Consider the following 20,210-nt stretch of genomic DNA (forward strand, 5'->3'; position numbering starts at 1 on the left):
TGCATCCACCTTCCCATTCCTGGTCCCAGGGTGGTAGGTCACCACAAAGTAAAATCATGTAAAGAACAGGGACCAGTGGGCCTGTCACTGATTTAGGTGCTGAGCCATCTTCAAGAATTCCAGGTTCTTGTGCTTGGTAAGGACTTGGATCGGGAACCTGGAGACCTCTAGGAGATGCTGCCACTCCTCGAAGGCTGCTTTGATGGCCATAAGCTCTTTACTATCATAATTTTGCTCCACTGGTGTGAGCCTCCTTGAAGAAGCATACGGGTAAAACTAACCATTCAAGGCTGCCATTTGGACTCCCAGCACAAAGTTCGAGGCATCCACTTATACCATAAATTGCCAGCCCAAGTTAGGGTGAACCAACCTGGGTTGGGGCTGTGATGAATTTCTACTTTAGACACTCAAAAGCCAGTTCCATCTCTGGGGACAAAGAAAGATGGGCTCCCTTCTGCAGAAGGGCTGTGATTGGGGTGACGACACCTTAGAAACATTTGATCAATGGTCTACAGAAACTAGCAAAGCTTAAAAAGCATTGCACCCACAGACATCCCTGGGCACCACCAGTCAGTGATGGCTGTCAATTTATGTGGGTCGATGGTGTGATGGGCTTTACGGACTCCTCACTAAGATTAAAGGAAAGAGAGAGCTGCACTAGGCCAAGAAGGCTCCGCCCTTCAGAAGCTGCAGAGCATGCTCCAAATGGAGGACATATTTAAAATGGGACTCTGGAAATCAAGTAGGTGAAGGCTGAAGGAAAGGCTGTCTGCAGGAAGGAAGCCAGTTAGTACCTTTTGGAACATAGAAATCCACAGGGGAAGGGCCTGGACTGTGGAAAAGACCTGACCAGGCAGCCTGGGGCCTGATCCCTTTTGCTTTCCCCTTCTCCCTGACAAAGACGAATCACTGAACACTGAGAAGGGAACTGGGAAACTCCCACTGCCTAACTGAATTGCTGAGACTGCTTGAGCAACCCTCCACAGGGAGGGAAACAGAGTGTAGTGACCATGCCCCAAACTGAGGAGAGCACAGGGGAGGTAGGAAGTGGAGGCTAATCTGGGACACTGAAACACTGCTCACCCTTCCCCCTTGGGCCCTGTGCACCCCTCCCCTTCCTGATCCAGGAAATACGAAGGAGGAAGAGACAGTAACTTGACTTCCAGGTGCCCAGATTGCTTGACAAGCCTGACCCCAGGACTTTGGGGGATGCTGAGCCATGGTCTACCCACTAGGCCTGTTGGCCCCTAAGTGCACCACAGTACACATTGGCCAGTCCTTCTGGGGTAGGGTGGCCAGGTGCTCAGTTTTCGACCAGAAAGTCCGATTGTAAAAGGGACCTGACCATGTCCGGTCAGATCTACTGACCGGACACCCAAAGTCCAGTTACTGCCGGCAGGGAGGTGCCGAGTCATCACTTGCGCCAGCCCCTACTTAGCCAGGCCACCTCCTGCCTGCTTCAGGCAGCTGTAGCTCCCAGCCACAGCTCTGCAGGTAAGTTCCTCCTGACCTGGGCAGAGGTGTGGGGGGAGAGGGGAAGAGCAGTGAGTGATGTGGGGAGAGAGAAAGAGGGGTGGGACCCAGGGGGCAGATCCTCAGAGGGAAGAGGCAGGGAAGGAGAGGTGCAGGCACTCCTGCTGGAGTGTCCAGGTTTTACATGTTACAAAGTTGGCAACCCTATCCTGGGGAGATGATATAGCCAAAAAACTCTACTGTGCCACAGTCAAACTGTCATACAGGCAGTGTTGGTGAAGCCTCTCTAAGACTCTCTGTACATGTTGGTTGTGCTGTGTTCGGTCATTTATAAAAATAAGGGTGTCATTGAGACAGATAATATTGAACTGATCTAGCATGTCCTGAAAAATGTCATTGATAAAATGCTGGAAGGTCATGGGAGAATTACACAGACTGAACAGCATGCCCAGGTATTCAAAGCATCCGTACTGGTTGCGGAAGACGTTTTTCCTCTCATCTTTTTCTCACCCACATCAGGTTAAAGAACACAGAAATATCTACATTCGTAAAAAACTGGGCAGAGCGTAATTGGTTTAGGAGTTCAAGAATGAGGGGAAATAGGTAACTTTTCTGAACGGTCACCTTGTTGTGGGCCCAGTATACAACGCAGGGCCTCAGGGAACCATCCTACTTTTTAACAAAGAAGATTGTGGCTGCTGTTGTAGAGGTGGATGGCCAGATAAACCCCTTTTGCAGATTTTCCCCCATAGAGCATAGATGTGGCTAAAGGTGATTTGAGTGCCAGCCGGAAGGTGAATTAGGCAGTTATGGGGTAGGGGCACAGTGTCCACGGTTCCCTTGTTGATTATGTCTGCATGGTGATGGTACTTGCGAGGTATTTCGGCAGCAAGCAGTGGGATGGTTAGGAGTGTGCCAAGCTCCCGTTGGCCCATTCCCTTGCAGGAGGGGTTCCCCGGATGATGACATGAGCTCCAGAGGACACCCTTTCTCTCTTGGCCTTGGGAAGGCAGAATTGATGGCAGCATTGGGAGCAAAAAAGTGTACTGTCCCCCTGATACAGGGGTAATGGGCAGCAAGCCAGGACATTCCCATGATGATTGGAGAGCGGGGGGCCCAAATCAACCCAAACTGAAGGGTCTCCCAGTGTCACTGGACGGTAACAACCCCTAAGGGGGTCAACTGGTAGGTGACCAGACCTGAGGCCAGAAGCAACCAATCAATAGTTTCCCCCAGATCCAGGGAATTCTTACACATGGTAGGGATCCCATAGGCCTTAGCCACATCTTGGTCCATAAAATTGCCTAAGACTCCTAAGTCAACCAGAACCTCCAGGTGCACTGCTGGGCCAGGAGTAGGAGCTGCAATGGCAGTCAGAGCTGCAACAAGAGTGGGTTTGCAGTTGCTGCTGTCTTGACAGAGGTGCATGGAGGTCAAGAGTCTCTATAGGAGGAAAGGGACCAGCCTGAACCCTCTTATCGGGGCTGGGGATTGGCATTTTCCAACCCCAGTCAGACACAGTCCTGAGGTTTGGCATCTGTGTTTCTCAGCCTCAGACAGACATGGGCAGGCCTGGCCATTCTGCATGGGTTCTGGGTCCTGGATTGCTGTGCGTGGTTGAGGGGCTGGGCCTCATTTATGGAGCTGCGCCAGTTCGTGTATTTTGTAACGCAGTCCACGTCGAAACTGATGCTTCTGCACAGCCTCATTCCACTCAGTGTCCAAGGAGGTGTGACGGAATTCAGCCTCTGATCCATCTACTTGCTGTAGCGTTTGTAGTATGGCTTCAGCAGTTCGGGTATGGTGTGGATCACCGAAGGTAACTGGCATGGCCTGTGCCAGTTGGCCCAGGAGGGGCTGGACTGTTCCAAGCAGTGGGAGGCCCAAGTCAAGGCCTCTCCAGTGAACAGACTAAGGATATGCCCTACTTGGGCCTGGTGTGTGGGGAACGACGGGAGTATAGCAGGCAAGGGAGCCAGCACTGGTTTAGGAAACCTCAGAACTGACTATGAGCACCATTACATAAGACTGGGACTTTTCAGGTTGGAAAAAAGATGACTAAGAGAGGATATGAGAGAGGTCTATAAAATCTTGATTGGTGTGGAGAAAGTAAATAAGGAAGTCTTATTTATTCCTTCTCATAACACAAGAACACAGTAACACGGCTGCTACTCTGAAACAAGAACTAGGGATCACCCAATGAAGCTAATAGGCAGCAGGTTTAAAGCAAATAAAAGGAAGTATTTTTTTCACACAATGCGCAGTCAAGCTGTGGAATTCATTTCCAGAGGATGTTGAGAAAGCCAAGACTATTACAGGATTCAAAAAAGAACTAGATAAATTCATGGAGGATAGGCCCATCACGGTTATTAGCCAGGATGTGCATGGATGGTGTTCCTAGACTCTGTTTGCCAGAAGCTGGGAATGAGCGACAGGGGATGGATCACTCGATGACTACCTGTTCTGTTCACTCCCTCTGGAGCATCTGGCATTGGCCACTGTTAGAAGACAGGATACTGGGCTAGGTTGATCTTTGGTCTGATCCAGTATAGCCATTCTTATGTTCTTGTGTCTGGGAGTGGGACTTTTGGTTCCCAGAAAGCCAGAGCCAGGGTCCCTGGTGACGATCTGTGTTCTGCATCAGCAGGATGGACACCTGCAAGTTCTGTATGGCCCCACCCACTCCTGAGTGGGGTCTATGCCAGTGAAGTGGGCCCCTACCCTTTGTATTGGGTTGCTCAAACCACAGCCAACCAGGCCTAGTGACTGAAATGAGAGTTCAGCCTATTGGTTAGAGCTGGATCCAGGGGGGGCAGAGTCCAGGAACAAGCTGGGGGTCAGTATTGGAGGGACAGAAGCCAAATGCCAGAGCAGGAGGGTTCTCCAGAGTCATAGGCTGGAGCCCAACCAATAATCGAAGTCAGAAGCTGGAGGGGAACAGAGGCTAGAGCTGAAGTGGGCAGTAGATGGAGCAGAAGCAGGTTCAGAAACGAGGCTGGGGCAGGGACTGGAAGCAGTCGAGAACGGGACTGGAAGCAAGGGCTGCAAGCAGGAGCAGGGCAACCACAGCAGCAGTCGTGGTACACATGGAGCAGCTGCTGATCTGCTGCGGGTGCCAGTTTTATGAGCAGGGCTGTGGCTACTCTGTCAGTTCCAAGGCAGTGTAGCTGGGCTTCCTGGTTGCCCAGCAGTGCAATTAGTTAAAGAAGCAGGCCAGGAGCTGGTCTGGCCCCTGACAGCATTTCACCAGGTATCTTTCTGGAGGATTTAGAGTCCACGGTTCCCTCTGAGGCAGTTATATAATAAATCCAGATATAGCTTGCCAACAGCACATACGCTGGGGTTTCCAGCCACCCATACCCCCCTGCAAATTCCATTATACACACCAGAGGGAGAAATCATCGCTCATCCCCTACCCCCAAGGACTCCTAACCTTCTGCCGCTTTACCTTGCAGCATGGCAGAGCTGGTGTAGTAGTTGAAAGGCACATTCTTCACCATGTACTCATCGGCATCTAGTGAGGAGAGTTTGTCTCCTACGAGCACAGATTTCCCAGTGCCGGCATTTCCCACTAGCATGACTGGCCTCCTTCGCTCCAGGAGCCTATCCATGAAGTATCGCACTCGGATGGTTTCACTGGTGGGCACCAGGCAAGCCTAAGGGGAGAATGATGGGAACGTGCAATGAGACTCAGTGCACCCCCTTTCAGCTATGCTCACATGGGGTGCGGGAATACTGATCCAGCTGGAGATATGCAAGGAGGCAGAGTGTCCACAGCAAGCACCAGAGAAGAGCTGGATAGACTTCTGCCTGACAGTAAATTAGACTATCTACACCAACTAAAGTCTTCAGTAACTAACTAGTTGTCTGGTAGCATCTGTGTATCCTCAATAAAACGTATTTCCCTAGGGCTGGTCAAAATTTTTCCACAATTGTTTTTTGATGCAAAATTGGGGTTTTGACCAAACAAAATTTTTCACTAGAAGTGTCGATTACTCACAAAAAACAATGATTTTTTTGTCAAAAAATACGAACACTTCAAAACTGATTTTTTTTCAGTTGTCAGCCAACAACCAAAATATTTTAGTGCCAGCACGGTGCTTCTTGGATGTTGCAGTCAAGTTGTCCCCATTCTCCTCTATGGACCAGCCTCCCCAGCCAGACTTCATGTCCCATCATGCACAATGAGCACAACTCCCATGATGCACCATCTCCCTTCACTAAGAAAAGACAGGTGTATCATGGTAGATATAGGCCAACCAGAGATCCCAGCCTATGATGGAAAGTGTGAACATGAGGCACCCAAACTACAACTCCCATGAAGCACCAGGGCAGCATTTCAGAATCAAAATATTTGGGTTTTCAGAACTTAAATATTTCCCTTTTAATTACCTGATTTTTTTTTTTTTTTTTTTTTTAACAAAAAATTGAATTTTTCCATGGAAAAATCTCCATTTTCTGACCAGCTCTAATTATCCCCTACAGTGCTGATAAACTGGTGGTGAATTTGCTACCCTTTGCTGGTTGAAATCAGACATGTGTGCATTCTGCTCTGCTGCCATTCACTAGATGGAATCAGACCACTGCGTCCCACCTGTGAATGTGACTTGCATATTAAGGAACTGAATCAGTCATTAAAATAAGGCCTTGGTTTGCTTGCAGAGAGCAAGTGTGATTTCTCTCTTCTCCACGCTACCCCTTCTGGTTTAACTGGTGCCCTGCTTTACATTTCAAACAGGAGTTATCAGGACAATGGACTGGCACTGCAGAGATGCGTGCAGCTTGAGAGTGGATATCTGACTGGTAATTGAGATGGAACTATGTTTTGCACGCAGCTTTGATTCAGTCCATGAATGTTTGTCATTGCCCCATTCATCAATTATATTCCAATGCACTGTAACAAGAGTACCACTTTCTTAATGAACCTTGTCTTCATAACCAAACCCCGGTCACTTAATCACTTTAGAGCGAAGGTTTGTGTCTTAGGTGGAATGTCACCATTACTAACAAACCTTCATTTTCTCATGCCAGTACTAATGAATCTTATTCGACAGAGACAAAGCACATACCACACACATCTATGTATTCTTTTATGGCAATGAAACAAAGATTCACGTACCTGTAATGGCATTTCAGGATCAAATTCAAACTTGGGGATGAGTTTGGACCAAGGTTCAAACTTTTTTGTTTCTGGATCAATGTAAAAGTCGAAGACAGTTCCCTGAGAAGGAAACTTGATAGTCTTGAACTCAGTCACCCACCACTTACTGAATTCTACTCGGTAGTCTACAAGCTGCAAGACAAAATGGAAAGCAAAGATGCTAACCTGCAGAAAATCTCTAGTGATTGAAAAGGTTATCTAGACCATGTCCCCAACCAATTTGGAACCATCCCCTGCAGTACGTTCCCCTGGGCTCTGCCCTGACCATTCACTCGGGACACTATTCCACAGCCTAATAGTACTTACTGTCAGAAGCATTTTCCTGATGTTAAAACTAATCTTAATTTAATCTCATTACTCCTGTTTATAATTCTAAATAAATCTTTTCTCATGATGGCCATTTTAGATATGTCTTAGATTAGATAGAGAGATCCATCTGGCAGAATTAATTGCGTGTCTCAGATTAACCAGGCCAATGAATTGATCTGGAGTATGTACATGCCTCCAATAGTAGTTGTGGATGGCTTTCATGTCCCCACCTCCAGCCACGGTTAGCCAAGGCATGCAGATTAAAGTTCTTCCTCAAAAATCACAATAGCCCATTAACTTTTGATTTCTGGATTCTTTTCCTGTCATAGCTCTCCTGTATTGAGAAGCCCAGACTGAATGAAGTATTCCAAGTGCAACTGCACCAGACTTCTAGAAAGGGACCATCACCTTTAAATTCTGATACCTTTGCATTAACCTTTATTTGCTGCTATACTACATCGGAAGCACATTATCAAATTTGGTCCTTGCTATCTTCCCTACGTTTCTTTCCCACTCGTATCCCACACCATCCACTAGTCCTCACAGTGACTGAGAAATTTGGGGGCAGGGAAGAGAGCGATTGGACTGTGCACTCAGGAGATCTAAGTTTAGTTGCCTGCTCTTCCACAGATTCACAGGTGACCTTGGGCAAGACACTTAATATCTCTGAATCTGTTCCCCATCTGTACAATGGAGATATTAGCCCTTCTCTTCCTCACAGGGGTGTAGTGAGAAGTTCATTAATGCTTGGGCTGCATTCAGAGACTATGGTGATGAAAGACCATGTAAGTAGTGAATGCAACATTACAGCTTGCCCAGATTCTCAGTGAATTTCTCATAAGGCTTATTTTTCCCCACACTCATTCGCTGTGCCCTCTTATCCAATACAGCAAGTCAGCTGGGACTGCCAACTCATTTCATGTATGCCACTAAAGCTCCAGAAGAAAGCCAGGATTGTCACCAACTGCTGCATTTCAACTGGTGCCCTCTGTGAAAAGCTCCATGGAGGCTTTGCTATCCTGAAGCAGCCACCCCCTTAACAGCAGACCAGAGTATTCTTAAAACACACCATTATTATCCAGGATTCTGCACTCTGGTGCTGCTCACAGAGGCAAAATCACTAATTCCTCATTTCCCTGTTGCTATAATTCCTCAGCAGTGGCTGTAGTAGCCTTCAATGGGGATGGAAGCGAATCACTGCTAAAAGCTTTCTCACTAGGGCACCCTCACCACTGCACAGGAGAGCTGCTTCCAGCTGCACTGTAATGTGTCATCCACCCTCCCTAAAGTGCCATTTAATCAGAGCAATTTGGTCCCAGCCCACACTGCCAGAGCGATGTTAAATTTGAGCTCCTTCTTTAATAAAACCCCACATGGAATTTTACTAATTTCAGAACCTTTACCTTGAAATGGAAAATCTATCAACTGTTTTCCTAAAGGGAGCCCACTCCCTTCCAGTGAGCACATCAGAGTGGAAAGGCTCTAAGATTGTTTATCCTGACATTTCTGCAGTAAAAGGTCAGAGTGAAGGGCACCGTCAATGGAGAGCAATAGACAGATTTTATATTGGATCATTTTTCACCAGGCTCTTGTTCAGCCTGCTGTACCCTCGGCTTCCCTACTCTGACATTTACAAAGAAGCAAAGGAAGAAGCACGGCCAGCATCAAAAGCAAAATCTCAGGGAGAGTTTCTGTGGCTGCAGAGGGCTTCTACTGCACCTGGTGCAATCTGCTAAAGCACACCCTCCCAACAACATGTTTCGCACACACTGAAGGTCTGTCCACACCACCACTGGGAGGTGTGATTGCAGCACGTGTAGACATTCCAGCTAGCTGGGAACTAGCTAGGTCAAAGCTAGCATGAGTAATAACAGTGATGAAGCTGTGGCAATGTGGGCAGCAGTTGCTTGGACACCAGGTCCCGGGTAGGCCCTGGACAGGGCTAGCACATGCAGATCCCAAGCTTCACAGCTTTACTAGCTCAAAGCTAGCTCGGATAGGTCTACATGTGCTGCAGTCACACCTCCCAGTGGCAGCCTACGCACACCCTGAGTAGTGCTTAGGGGAGCTGGGACGCATCGTTGCTTCACTAGTAGAGGTACTCATTGAACAAGCTGCAGTGGTGGGAACTAAATGTGGGGAGACTTGGAGACCATACAATTCCAAGTAGCATGAGCACTACTAACCACTTAGGAAGTTTGGGGTGATGTTTCTTTAGACCCTGGTGTGCTAGGACTGCGCCTTTTGGCAACAAGGGACACAGGAAAGGAGCCTGCAACTGAGCACCTTGGCTGGGGATGAAGCTTTCTGAGTCAAAGGGATCCGGCTATGGATCAAATGTCAGCAGAGTATTTCTTTGGCTGTAGGTTCATCTAGTCAGAAGCAAATTTTGTGCAGATGAACCAAGGCACAGTAGTAGCTCTAACACTTTCCATTGATCCCTAGACCAGACATCGCATGGAGACACAGCACAGCTGTCCTCTCCCTGCCCCAGGGGACCACTTCTCTGGGTGAGATGCATGACTTCTCTGCTGAGATTGCCAGAAAAAGGGCCAATCAGTGTCCAACTAGAAGTGGACACTGTTCAATAGAAAGGAGACAGAGCACCAGCTGATCTCACCAAGGCCACTGGTTAGCCACCGGAGGAAACAGCCAGGGGTCACTACTGAGGCTAATATGAACTGGATCCAAGCCTGGGATTGAGAGGTGCACTGATTACCCTGGTGGTGTCAGACATTGCTATTGTTATCAGGACACCCTAAACCCCAGCTTTTAGTCACTCATAATGTTGCAACTTGTTTGCCTTTTTCTCTGAAATGACTCACAACCAGTCTCTTCCCAAGGGTGAATATTTCTGATAAGAAAAAATGCATTTGGCTCTTGCTGTGCATGAGGAGTATGACAGAACCATAGACTTCCCCCTTCATCAGAGCCCTCCTGGGACATTCCTGGAACAGCCCTACAGCTAACATAGCTGGGGTGGAAAGTGGAAACTTGGCACAGGGAGAAAAGCTTGAGAGTGTTCCAAGGAAAACGGAGCTTGTTTTAATGGATGACTGGATCAAGCCCCAGCTACACCAGAGACCACATTTTGATCTAAGAATCCCTGTGACAGCTGCACTGCTCTGTGGCAACACAGATCACAGGACAAATCCCAGGAGAGTGGGAGACAAAGCGCTGTGGGTTGAAGAGATTGGGCAACTCCCCGAGGAGATCAGGCCAATCCAGAGTCTGACCAGCTTTAGGAAATGCTGCAAAACCTTGCTCTTTGATAAAAAGGCTTTTCCACCATAAAACAACACACACACACGCACACAGTCATTCCCTTTGGACCTCCAAAGCCCAATACTGAACCTCTCCTTCCACCCCCAAATGACAACACTGACCCCCCCTTCCACCCAGTAAACCCCAACACTGACTCCACTTCTACCTCCAAGCCCAACCACTGACCCCCGCAACCCAATCAACCCCAACACTGACTGCCCTGTCATACACAGGAGCTCCTCTGCTATGCACTTCCTAAGCTGGGCAGTAGAAGAGCTCCTCTCCTTCAGACATCCTAAGATGCCCAGGAGGGAGAGGAGAGAAGCTTCTCTACTCTGCCCTTCCTACACTCGGAAGCCCCTGCCCTCTGTGCACCAGAGGCAGCCTGCAGAGGGTGATGGAGCTGGCCAGAACTGAGGAGCAGTGGATCGGATCTGCTTATGAAGGGAATTGATTTCAATTACATCAGTGGGAGCTGCAGCTGCTCACACCTCTGGAAATCAGGCCACTTAATTAGATGCCCAGGTATGGGATTTAGGGGCTTGATTTTAGGCCCCCAAGTTGGAGTTGCTGGCCATTGTGTTGATAATTTCCCTGCTGGTGCTGACCAGGGAGTTTTCCTCCATAGGGTGTTATATGCTCTCATATCTCTCTGCTGGGGCTTTAGATTTCTCCTGCTTGGCATCTGGTTTTACCAAAAATGACCTGGAATATGTGTTCACAAGCAGTATGATTACAGTAACTAAGTCCAGGCAGCTAGCCTGAAAAACAAAGCACCCAGCAGAGCAGAGGGTGTCCCCAGGGCTAGCAGTAGCTCTGCAGGGCTCTGACACTTGGCCAAGTGTCTTTTTATTACTGTCAGTAGCTGGATGTCATAAAACATCAGGAAATAGCTGCCTTGTCCCAAGAGGCGTGGGAGGAGCACGGGCAAGCGAGGCCAACATGCTCTGGGCCTGTGTTGGAGTGAAATACCCAATCTCCCTCTCCTCCACAAACAGCATCAGATGGAGGGAGACAGGGACTGGGTGAGCTGCATGAGAGGCAGCTAAATGAGGAAGGAAGCATGATGTAGCATTCAAGCTCCTGCAGTTCCAGTTACTCGAAGGACAGGGAAGATCAGAGAAGGTCTCTCAGAGTCCTGGCACCAGTACCTGGGCCAAGGTAACGATATGGGTTTCCCAACAGCTGGGGACAGTGTTTCAGCTCAGTGGGGGGAAAGGTTCCTGCCTAAAGGAAGGGAGTCACTTGCAGAAGAGACCACGCCCACCTCATTTCACGAAAACTCGTGGCCTGGGAGGCTGACATCCTCTGTTAGTCCACAGAACAGGCACAGCACAGGCAGCAGCAGGGCAAGCGTCCTCCACATGGGTTCTGTAGTTGTGACGGAGCTGGGAACTGAAGGGACCGCCTCTAGGGATGAGGCATGATTTATCCACGTGGTCCATTCGGGCTTTCTGTTGTGCCCACAGGAACAGCAGTCTTTGATATGGACACCTGTCCATCAAAGCCTGATTGAGACCCACCAGCTCACTCCAGAGAGCACCCAACAACTGATAATGATGGTCAGGCATAGCACCCAAGCTCCATTCGCAGCCTTCTTTATTTCACAGTGGAGCAGGGCCCCCGCAGCTACATTTCTGCACAGCAGCAGTGGCATCCAGCACTAACTTTTCAAGAACTCAGCCATCATTTAAGTCGGGGTGGGCAAACTATGGCCCGCAGGCCGCATCCGGCCTACCAGCCGTTTTAAGACAGCCCTTGAGATCCTGCTGTGGAGCGGCGTCAGGGGCTGCTCCACACGGTTCCCAGAAGTCGCGGCGTGGCCCCCCTCTGGTGCTCCAGCCAGGGAGCAGGTCGGGGGCCGCTCCACGTGGCTCCCGGAAAAAGCGGCATGACCCCACTCTGGCTCCTACGTGCTTCCATGGCCCCACTCCAAAGGCCCCTTCCAGCACTCCAATGGGAGCTGCAGACGGGGCAGCGTGCAGAGCCGCCTGGCCACGCCTCCGCATAGGAGCCAGAGAAGGGACACGCTGCTGCTTCCAGGAGCTGCTTGAGGTACGCGCTGTCCAGAGCCTGCACTCCTGAGCCTCTCCCCATGCCCCTACCCCCTGCCCCAGCTTTGATCCCCCTCCTGCCCTCCAAACCCCTCCATCCCAGCCCAGAGCATCCTCCTGCACCCCAAACCCCTCATCCCCAGCCCCACCCCAGAGCCCGCACCCCCAACCAGAGCCCTCATCCCCTCCCACACCCCAACCCCAATTTTGTGAGCATTCACAGCCCGCCATACAATTTCTATTCCCAGATGTGGTCCTCGGGCCAAAAAGTTTGCCCACCTCTGATTTAAGCACTCTAAGAATGACCATATTTTCAAAAGTGCTCGGCACCCAGAAAATCCAATTGGGACATTTATGAAGACCTCTGCTCCCGACATGCACCCAGTGTGCTGCATGCTTGTGAACAGAACTGTCCACCTCTGCTATTTCAAATGGAACAAATTAAACCAAATGCGTCAATCCTCGGTTCAGCTCATTGCTACTATTTCTTTTGTTATTCTTCTTAGAAACCTTAGAAAGCTGATACCCTAACTAAGTCCAATGGTAACAAAACATTGTCTGACCTATGTTATTGCAATGGCCCCCCTACCTATAAACACATAGTGAGATGGCAAACTTTGGTAGCTCTTACTGAGCTCCAATGATGTATTCATTACTACCACATTCTGTAGGGTGTTACTGCTTCAATCAGTCAACTTACTGTTGCAGAATGAAATGTTTGTACATAAGTTAATGTCTCTCTCATCTCTGTTTTAATCCTTGACTCTTCCGTTCTTATACTGTCCCTTGTGTAATGATACCCTTCACAAACTACCGTGTTTTCTCTGTAAGCAAGGTAGAGAAACAGCACCGCTTATTGCTCCAGAGGCTTCTATCCCATTGACACTTGTATTCTAGCCCCAGGAATGCAATACCATCCTAAAGAATCACACTGAATAAATACAATAATAATCAGAATAATAGAAGAGGCTACTGTCTAAATGGGATACTACATTAATGAGCCCTACTCTTATAGCTCTCATTTTACCTGGTCCTGGAACATTGCTCCACCAAAGGACCAGACAGCAGCAAACACAAAGTAAAGCTCGTAGAGTTCCTTGAGGCAGTCTGGAGGAGTGTTCTCCGTAGTTAGGAGACACTCAAGGAGGTAACACAACATCTGAACCATACTCTGTTCAGGAACCGGAATAATCTTCTTAAACCTAAGGGAGGGAAATTGAAAGCATATGAAGTATAATTGGATTCTGCATCATGGTCATTAGCAATACAGAAAAATGTACATATAAATCCTCTTTCAGATCATTAACATTTTACTTTTCTGCAGTGTGTATCTTCCAGGGATACAGCGAGAAATAAAACACCAGCTCTCATCCCTAGACCTGGAAGCGCAGGCACATACACAAGTAATAAGTTTCAGACATTTAAAAACTTGGATCCTCTTGAAAGTAGTAAAATGGGAGACTCGCTAAGGGCAATGATTTTCTGTGAACACAATGAGTTAGGAACAGTCAAATAGAGGCATCATAAAATAAACCCTTTCATCTCGCTATTTTACACCAACTTAGGAATTCTGTAAATGTAGCTGAACTAATATTGTGGTTGGCGGGATAACACCGAAGTCTTCCATAAAATAATTATAGTTATTTGAAAGGCTGGTCCTACAATTTCTGAATTAAACAATCTACAAAAATACCTGGTTTAGAACTGTCGGCAGCTAATCCCCGCGATTTCATGCTCTGTCACAAACCTCAGGAAATAGAGTGAGGACCATCCTACATGTTGTGCTGCTGATTGCTATAATCACACTGGTCACACAGGCAGCAATCTTGTTGCAAAACTCCTTTCATTACAAATCCCCATTTTCACTAATTCAGGCCTTTCTGCATATCTGCCTTTTGGGCTGACATTTCCCATGCCAGGTCTCTGCCCCAATGTGCATGTCTTTCTGCCAAGACTGTTGTTCGTCTATAAGGACTGGGATGGAAGATGCAAGAAGCTGTCCTGATGCTGCTTACTAAGTGGACAAAGGAAGTGCCCTCAGAGCCATTCTTCAGAGCTGCACAGCTGACATCCTGAGCCTCTTGGCTGTCCAGATCATCCTTCTCCATGGCAGTTGAGTAAACTCAGCCTCATGGAGGCTCTGCGCAGGCATAACAGTTAATAGAATGGGGCCCCAAAGTCCTCATCATTGATTACTGCTGCTAGAGCCTATAAGCCAGTAGGACATCAAAAGGATAACAATCTAACCTGGCCAATGAGGCAGCATAATGATTCACTGAAACCCTTATTTATAGCAAAGGAAAAACTACCACTATTGATTTAACTGGTGCCCAGCAGTGAACTGTGCCAGATTGGAAAGGGACGCAGACACAATTTCTTCTGCAGCTATCATGAAAAGAATTTAGAGAAGAACTGCTGAGGGAGAGATCTCAACAATTCTCATCAGAGAGGTTCCCCTGTGACAACTGGAAGCCAGTTACAACTGAACTATATAGTCCAAGAGGTCATGGGCACAGAGCCTGGGGAGGGAGAGGGTGACGTGTCCCTCAACTTTACTTCTTAGTGGCCAAAAACCTTTTCCCCTGAGCAACTGTTTGAAATCCACGTTGGTGAGTAAAGCGCTCTGACCCAACTGACTTAATCTTTTCTAAATTCTTTTCTGTTCCCTCTCCAACTGACAGATAATTGGCTCCTGCATCATACAACATCCCAGCATGCCGTGCACTAGTGAGCCCACACTTACTACAGACACAAATTAACAGTAAAACGTCAATTAAAGTGAAACCTGGGCCGCAGCCAAGCAAGGGTGTGAATTTGGGAGCCAGCATCCGCTCCTGCTTTCTCACAAACACTACACTGAAAGAAAGGCAACACTGCTCTGTCAACGGGGCTTTTCAGGGGCAGGGCAACAATTTGCTTGGTAATGGCCCATGCAGCTGCATCAGCAGAGCCCACGGCATGGTGGGTGTCGCCCAGAGACAGGTTACGTTCCGTTATACTGTACCTAGTTCTAAGCGTGTCCAGGCAAAGCGGCAGGTACTTGTCAAATAAAATGGTCAGATTAGCTCGTTCTGACTGGATTTCTCGTTGGTCAATCCAGCTGCTCACGGGGGGATTCCAGCCCAAGTCTGCTGGGTTGATATACAGAATGCCTAGAGACACAGTGCGAGAGAGACAGATACAGCAAGGACGCGGCGGGGACGGTATCTTTCTCCACAAGAACTATTTCACATTCCCTCACTAAGATCATAGTTTAAGTAGTACAGCAATGTACCATGTTGCACAGCCTGCTGCTCCTACGCAATTGTAATTTAGCCCAGATTTTTAAAGGTGTTTAAAAACACCTTGAAATCAGGCCCTTTTCTCTTGGGCCTCAGCTCCCATCCATAGAAAGGTGAAAACAATCCTTCCACTCTCCCATGTTGTCTCTGCCTTGACTATTTCAGCTCTCCTGAACAGGGACCGTCTCTCACTCTCTTTGCACAGTGCCCCAATTTCAACTGAGCCCTCTACACGCTACTCGCTACTCGCATCACCACCTTCGTTGTCAGCCATTCATCAGTGAGTGCTGGGTTTCTAGGTTCTGCTGTCCACTCCTCAGTCACACGCCCTGTCAGCCAGTGGCACTGCGAATTAAGGCTGCCACTTTCAAAGGGGCCTAAGAAAGTTGGGCATTGAATGCCAATGGGAGTCAGGTGCCAAATTCCCCTGGGCCCTCTGAAAATCTCAACCCTAAGCTTCACTTCATGCGAGTGGAAAGGGAATGCCCTCTTATTCCCCCTTGACCTACCTGCTCTGGATACGGTGGCTGGAGTTGCTGTGCGTAGGTGACTGATCTCAAAGAGCAGCCTCATGGTTGGGTTAAGGGGAATTCTTTCATTGCTTGCTAGTGTCAGCACCTGCAAAGGGCAGATTCATTCAGAATATAAATTTCATGGCAGCTGCATTCCTCAATCCTGCTGGTGAGAATTGTTCATTCCCGTGCTATCGCCGTATTACTCAGCCATGGTCTTGCTGACATGACCTCTGCACTGCTTGGTTAGGATTTCATTCAGCTCCTCAATGTGATGCATATGCAAAGGAAGCCATGTCCTTCCATTTTGCTTGCTTACTGTGCAAATCCTTATAGTCTGTTCTCAGATATAATGGATTATGTGATTTGCCATCTTGCTTCTCAGCACCTATTTGATATTTTCCTCCAAATATCCACCTCCAGTTTAGCGAAGAGGATTTCATGAAGTCTCCATGACTCCCCAAGATACACAAACCTCCTCACATACCTTCTAGGATGGGTTTTGTGGCTATAACCTTCAAGCCTTCTACTCCCCAAGAGCAGCAAAATGACATCCTGGGGGGACCTCACACTCTCCCTACAACAACCCATCTGGAAATACTCGAGGAATGAAGATTGAACAGAGTAGAAGTGATGGTCCCAGGCTAAAGAAATTTCTAGCCTGTGTATAAAAACCTGGGAAACACAAGCTGCAAAAACAAGACAGCCTGTTTATCACTCAGGGTGAGGAGTATGTTAAACTCAGTTTGCAGTTTTGTTTATTTACTAGGTAATCTGCTTTGATCTGTTTGCCATCACTTATAATCTATACTTTTGTAGTTAATAAACTTACTTTATGCTTTAATCCAAACCAATGTGTGTTTGACTAAGGTGTCTGGCTAAGCTCCCTGTAAGCTGCGTGGCCATGGAGCAGGCTATCAAGAGCCATGCAGGCTATCAAAGGCCCAGCCCAGCCCTGCCAGGGAGAGGTGCCCCGCCCGGCCAGGCCCACCGGAGCTGCAGGGTAGAGGAACCCTTCCCCCAGACTGGCCTGGCCCGGACCGGCCCAGCCCAGCCCCACCAGAACAGCCACAGCCCAGGACTGGCGCCCCCTCCCCCAGCCCGGCCCACCCCAGCCCAGCCAGAGCTGCCAAGGCCAAGGAGAGGCAACTCTCACCCGGCCCTGAGCTGCTGCGGTGAGTTCTCTCTCCCCGCCGCAGCACTGGGGCAACCTGCAACCTAAACCTAAACCCCTCATCGCTAGCCCCACCTGAGCCCGCACTCCAACCCTCTGCCCCAGCCCCACCCCAGAGCCTTCACCCGTAGCTGAAGCCCGCATCCCCCAGCACTCCAACCCTCTGCCCCAACCCTGAGCCCCCGTCCACACTCCAAACCTCTTGATCCCACCCCTGCCACACATCACCTCCATATTGGTGCACATAACAAAATTAATTCCTTACATGGACATAAAAATTAGAGGGAACACTGTTGTCTGGAGAAAATCTCAGCTTAGTTAACACAAGTGTGCATGGTCCTCTTCACGTTGTGGGAGAAGAAGACAGGGTGTTAAACCCAGATACTGGCCAGATTTGACCAGGCCAGGACAGTACTACTCTGGGATCCTAGGCAGGGAGCTAGAGAGCCTGCATGTGACTGCAGCTGGGTGTGTCCCTATCTGTGTGAATGCTGGTGAAAGCACAAGCTTGGAAGGCTTTGCAACTTGTCACAGCAGCACAATGAGTGGGATCCCAGGCTGGTGGGTCAGAGGGCCAAGTGGTACCCACCTTCCAGGTGGCATCCCGTGGGGGAACCCATCACAGTGGGGTCCCCCCATGATGTCACTTTACCCCTTTTATATCTTATTCCCACTTGCTGGAAAGCTCTTTTGCTGTGACCTGGGTCAAACAGTTCCCATTCTATAATGACAGGTTTCAGAGTAGCAGCCGTGTTCATTCTATAATGCTATCTCTGAGAGGTTTCTATTGTATACAGCTCCTGGGGTAATCCTTGTGCTTGCGTGCATTTCCTCAATAAGCCATTAACATTGTTTGGCCTTTTTACTGTTGTACCTAAAAGACTGCTTGTGGGTGTTTTCAACCTCTCATGTTTCAGTAACACATACACAGCCAAACTTCATAACTTCACATACGATGATAGCACATACAATCCAACAAGCTATTAATGTCTAGCAGATCAAGATTTTTAGAATGATACTTCACAAGGCATTCTTTGTACAAACATATTGTAATTACATGACAGTGATGACTATTGAGATGCCAGGGTGTCACAATAACAGAAACATGGTGGAATGGTTGTCATGCCTGGAGTACAGGGATTAAAGAGTATGTGCTGTTCAGGAAAGACAGAAATAAAGGTAAAGCTGGTGGAGTAGCACTGTATATTAATAGTGAGATAGACTGTAAAGAAATTAGTGATGTAGTGGGCAGGGGCGGCGAGTTACATGGGCTCATGGTGCCCAGGCTCCAGTAATATTCAGGGCTGTGGGCCCTGCTCCACCAACGTTTGGAGCTGGGTCCCTCCCCCGGCCCTGCCTGGAGCGGCCCCCGCCTGCCCCCACCCGGCCCCTGGAGCGTCCCTGCCTGAGTGAAAGCAGCACGGCTCTCCCTCGCCCGCCTCCGCTGCCAGCGCCGGCTGCTGCCTAAGGCTACAGCACAGCACAAGAGCAGCGCTGGCAGCTGCGGCTGCTGCACCTAAGGAGGGGGAGCCGGAGGGGGAGGAGGCACACACATGCTTGGCAGCCCTCCCCTCCCTTCCCCCGGCACAAGACATCTGGAGTGGACCTGAGCAGCTGCTGGGGCTTCGGTGAGTGTTTGACTCTGTGATCCCCCTCCCCCCCCCCACAGTCACCGCTCCTGCCCCACACTGGGCAAGGGGCAGCCCCATCCCCCACCCCCAGTGAGGCTATGGCGAGGGGCAGCAGGGGAGGAAGAAAGCCACATGTGAGGCAGTCCTCTCCCCCCCAGCACTCACCATCCCCTCCCAGAGCCCACACCCCCTCTCTAGCCCCCAAACTCCCTTCCAGAGCCTGCACCCAATCTCTGTCCCAGAGCCTGCACCCCTCACCTCTTCCTGCACCCCCAGCCCAGAGCCTGCTCCCCCACCCCTTCCCACATTCCCTCTCCTACCCACAAACTCTCTCCCAGAGTCTGCACCCCAGCCCTTCGCACTCCCTCCCAGAGCCTGCACTCCCATCCCTAGCCCAGAGCCTGCACCCCTCCACCCATCCTGCATCCCCAACCCATGCCCCAGCCCGGAGCCTGCACCCAGCCTCCATCCCAGAGCCCAACCTCTCAACCGTCCTACACTCCAATCTCCTGCCCCAACCCAGGGCCTGCCCCCAGACCTCCTCCCCACACCCAAACTCCCTTGCAGAGCCTTAGGCAGGTGGGGGGTGGAGTTGGGGGGGCAGGCTCTGAGCATTCTGGGCACCACTAAAATTTCTACAAACCTTCCGCCCCTGTTAGTGGGTGAAATGGAATCTCTTTAGGTCAAAATCACTTTGGGGAAGAAAGGTAATAGAGGCTCCACTGGAATCATGCTTGTGGTATGCTACAAACCCCCTGAATCTAATTTGAATATGGGTAGAGACCTCTTTAATATTTTAATGAAATAAATACTACTGGGAATTATGCGATTACAGGAGACTTCAATTTCCCACATACAGATTGGAAGACAAGTGCTACTAATAATGGTCAGGGCCAGACATTCCTGGATGTTATAGCTGAAAGATTTCTTCACCCAACAGTCTCCAAACCAATAAGCAGCAATGCCATTTTAAATTTAGTACTAATAAGTAGTGAGGACCTCATAGAAGAGCTGGATGTAAAGGACAACCTTGGTTCGAGTGATCATGAGCTAATCCAGTTTAAATGAAATGGGAGGATAAACAAAAACAGATCTGCAACTAAAGTCCTTGTTTTCAAAAATGCAAACTTTATAAAATGAAGGGAAGTAGTTAGGGAAGTGGACTGAACTCAAGGATCTGAATGTGGAGGAGGCTTAGAATTACTTTAAGTAAAAGTTGCAGAAATTATCTGAGCCTACATCCTGAACAAGGGGGGAAAATGCACAGAGGAAGGGTTGCAAACCAAGCTGGATGAAGCATCTCAAGCAGGTGATTAAGAGAAAGCCTGCAAGGAATGAAAGGTAGGCTGGA

General features: G+C 49.0%; 1 protein-coding gene across 2 annotated transcripts in view; it reads right to left on the reverse strand.

The window, feature by feature from the left end:
- Window positions 1-20,210, reverse strand: part of DNAH9 (dynein axonemal heavy chain 9) — a 402,978-nt gene that overhangs the window by 260,860 nt on the left and 121,908 nt on the right. For both annotated transcript variants that reach the window (XM_038371718.2, XM_043496454.1), the window contains exons 34-38: window positions 16,052-16,160; window positions 15,266-15,413; window positions 13,289-13,463; window positions 6,593-6,766; window positions 4,922-5,129 (exon numbers count right to left, since the gene is read on the reverse strand). In XM_038371718.2, the coding sequence (XP_038227646.1) occupies window positions 4,922-5,129; window positions 6,593-6,766; window positions 13,289-13,463; window positions 15,266-15,413; window positions 16,052-16,160 (814 nt within the window). The remainder of the gene's footprint in view (window positions 1-4,921; window positions 5,130-6,592; window positions 6,767-13,288; window positions 13,464-15,265; window positions 15,414-16,051; window positions 16,161-20,210) is intronic.

This window comes from Dermochelys coriacea, chromosome 14 (assembly GCF_009764565.3).
Source record: "Dermochelys coriacea isolate rDerCor1 chromosome 14, rDerCor1.pri.v4, whole genome shotgun sequence".
Lineage (NCBI taxonomy): Eukaryota > Metazoa > Chordata > Testudines > Dermochelyidae > Dermochelys > Dermochelys coriacea.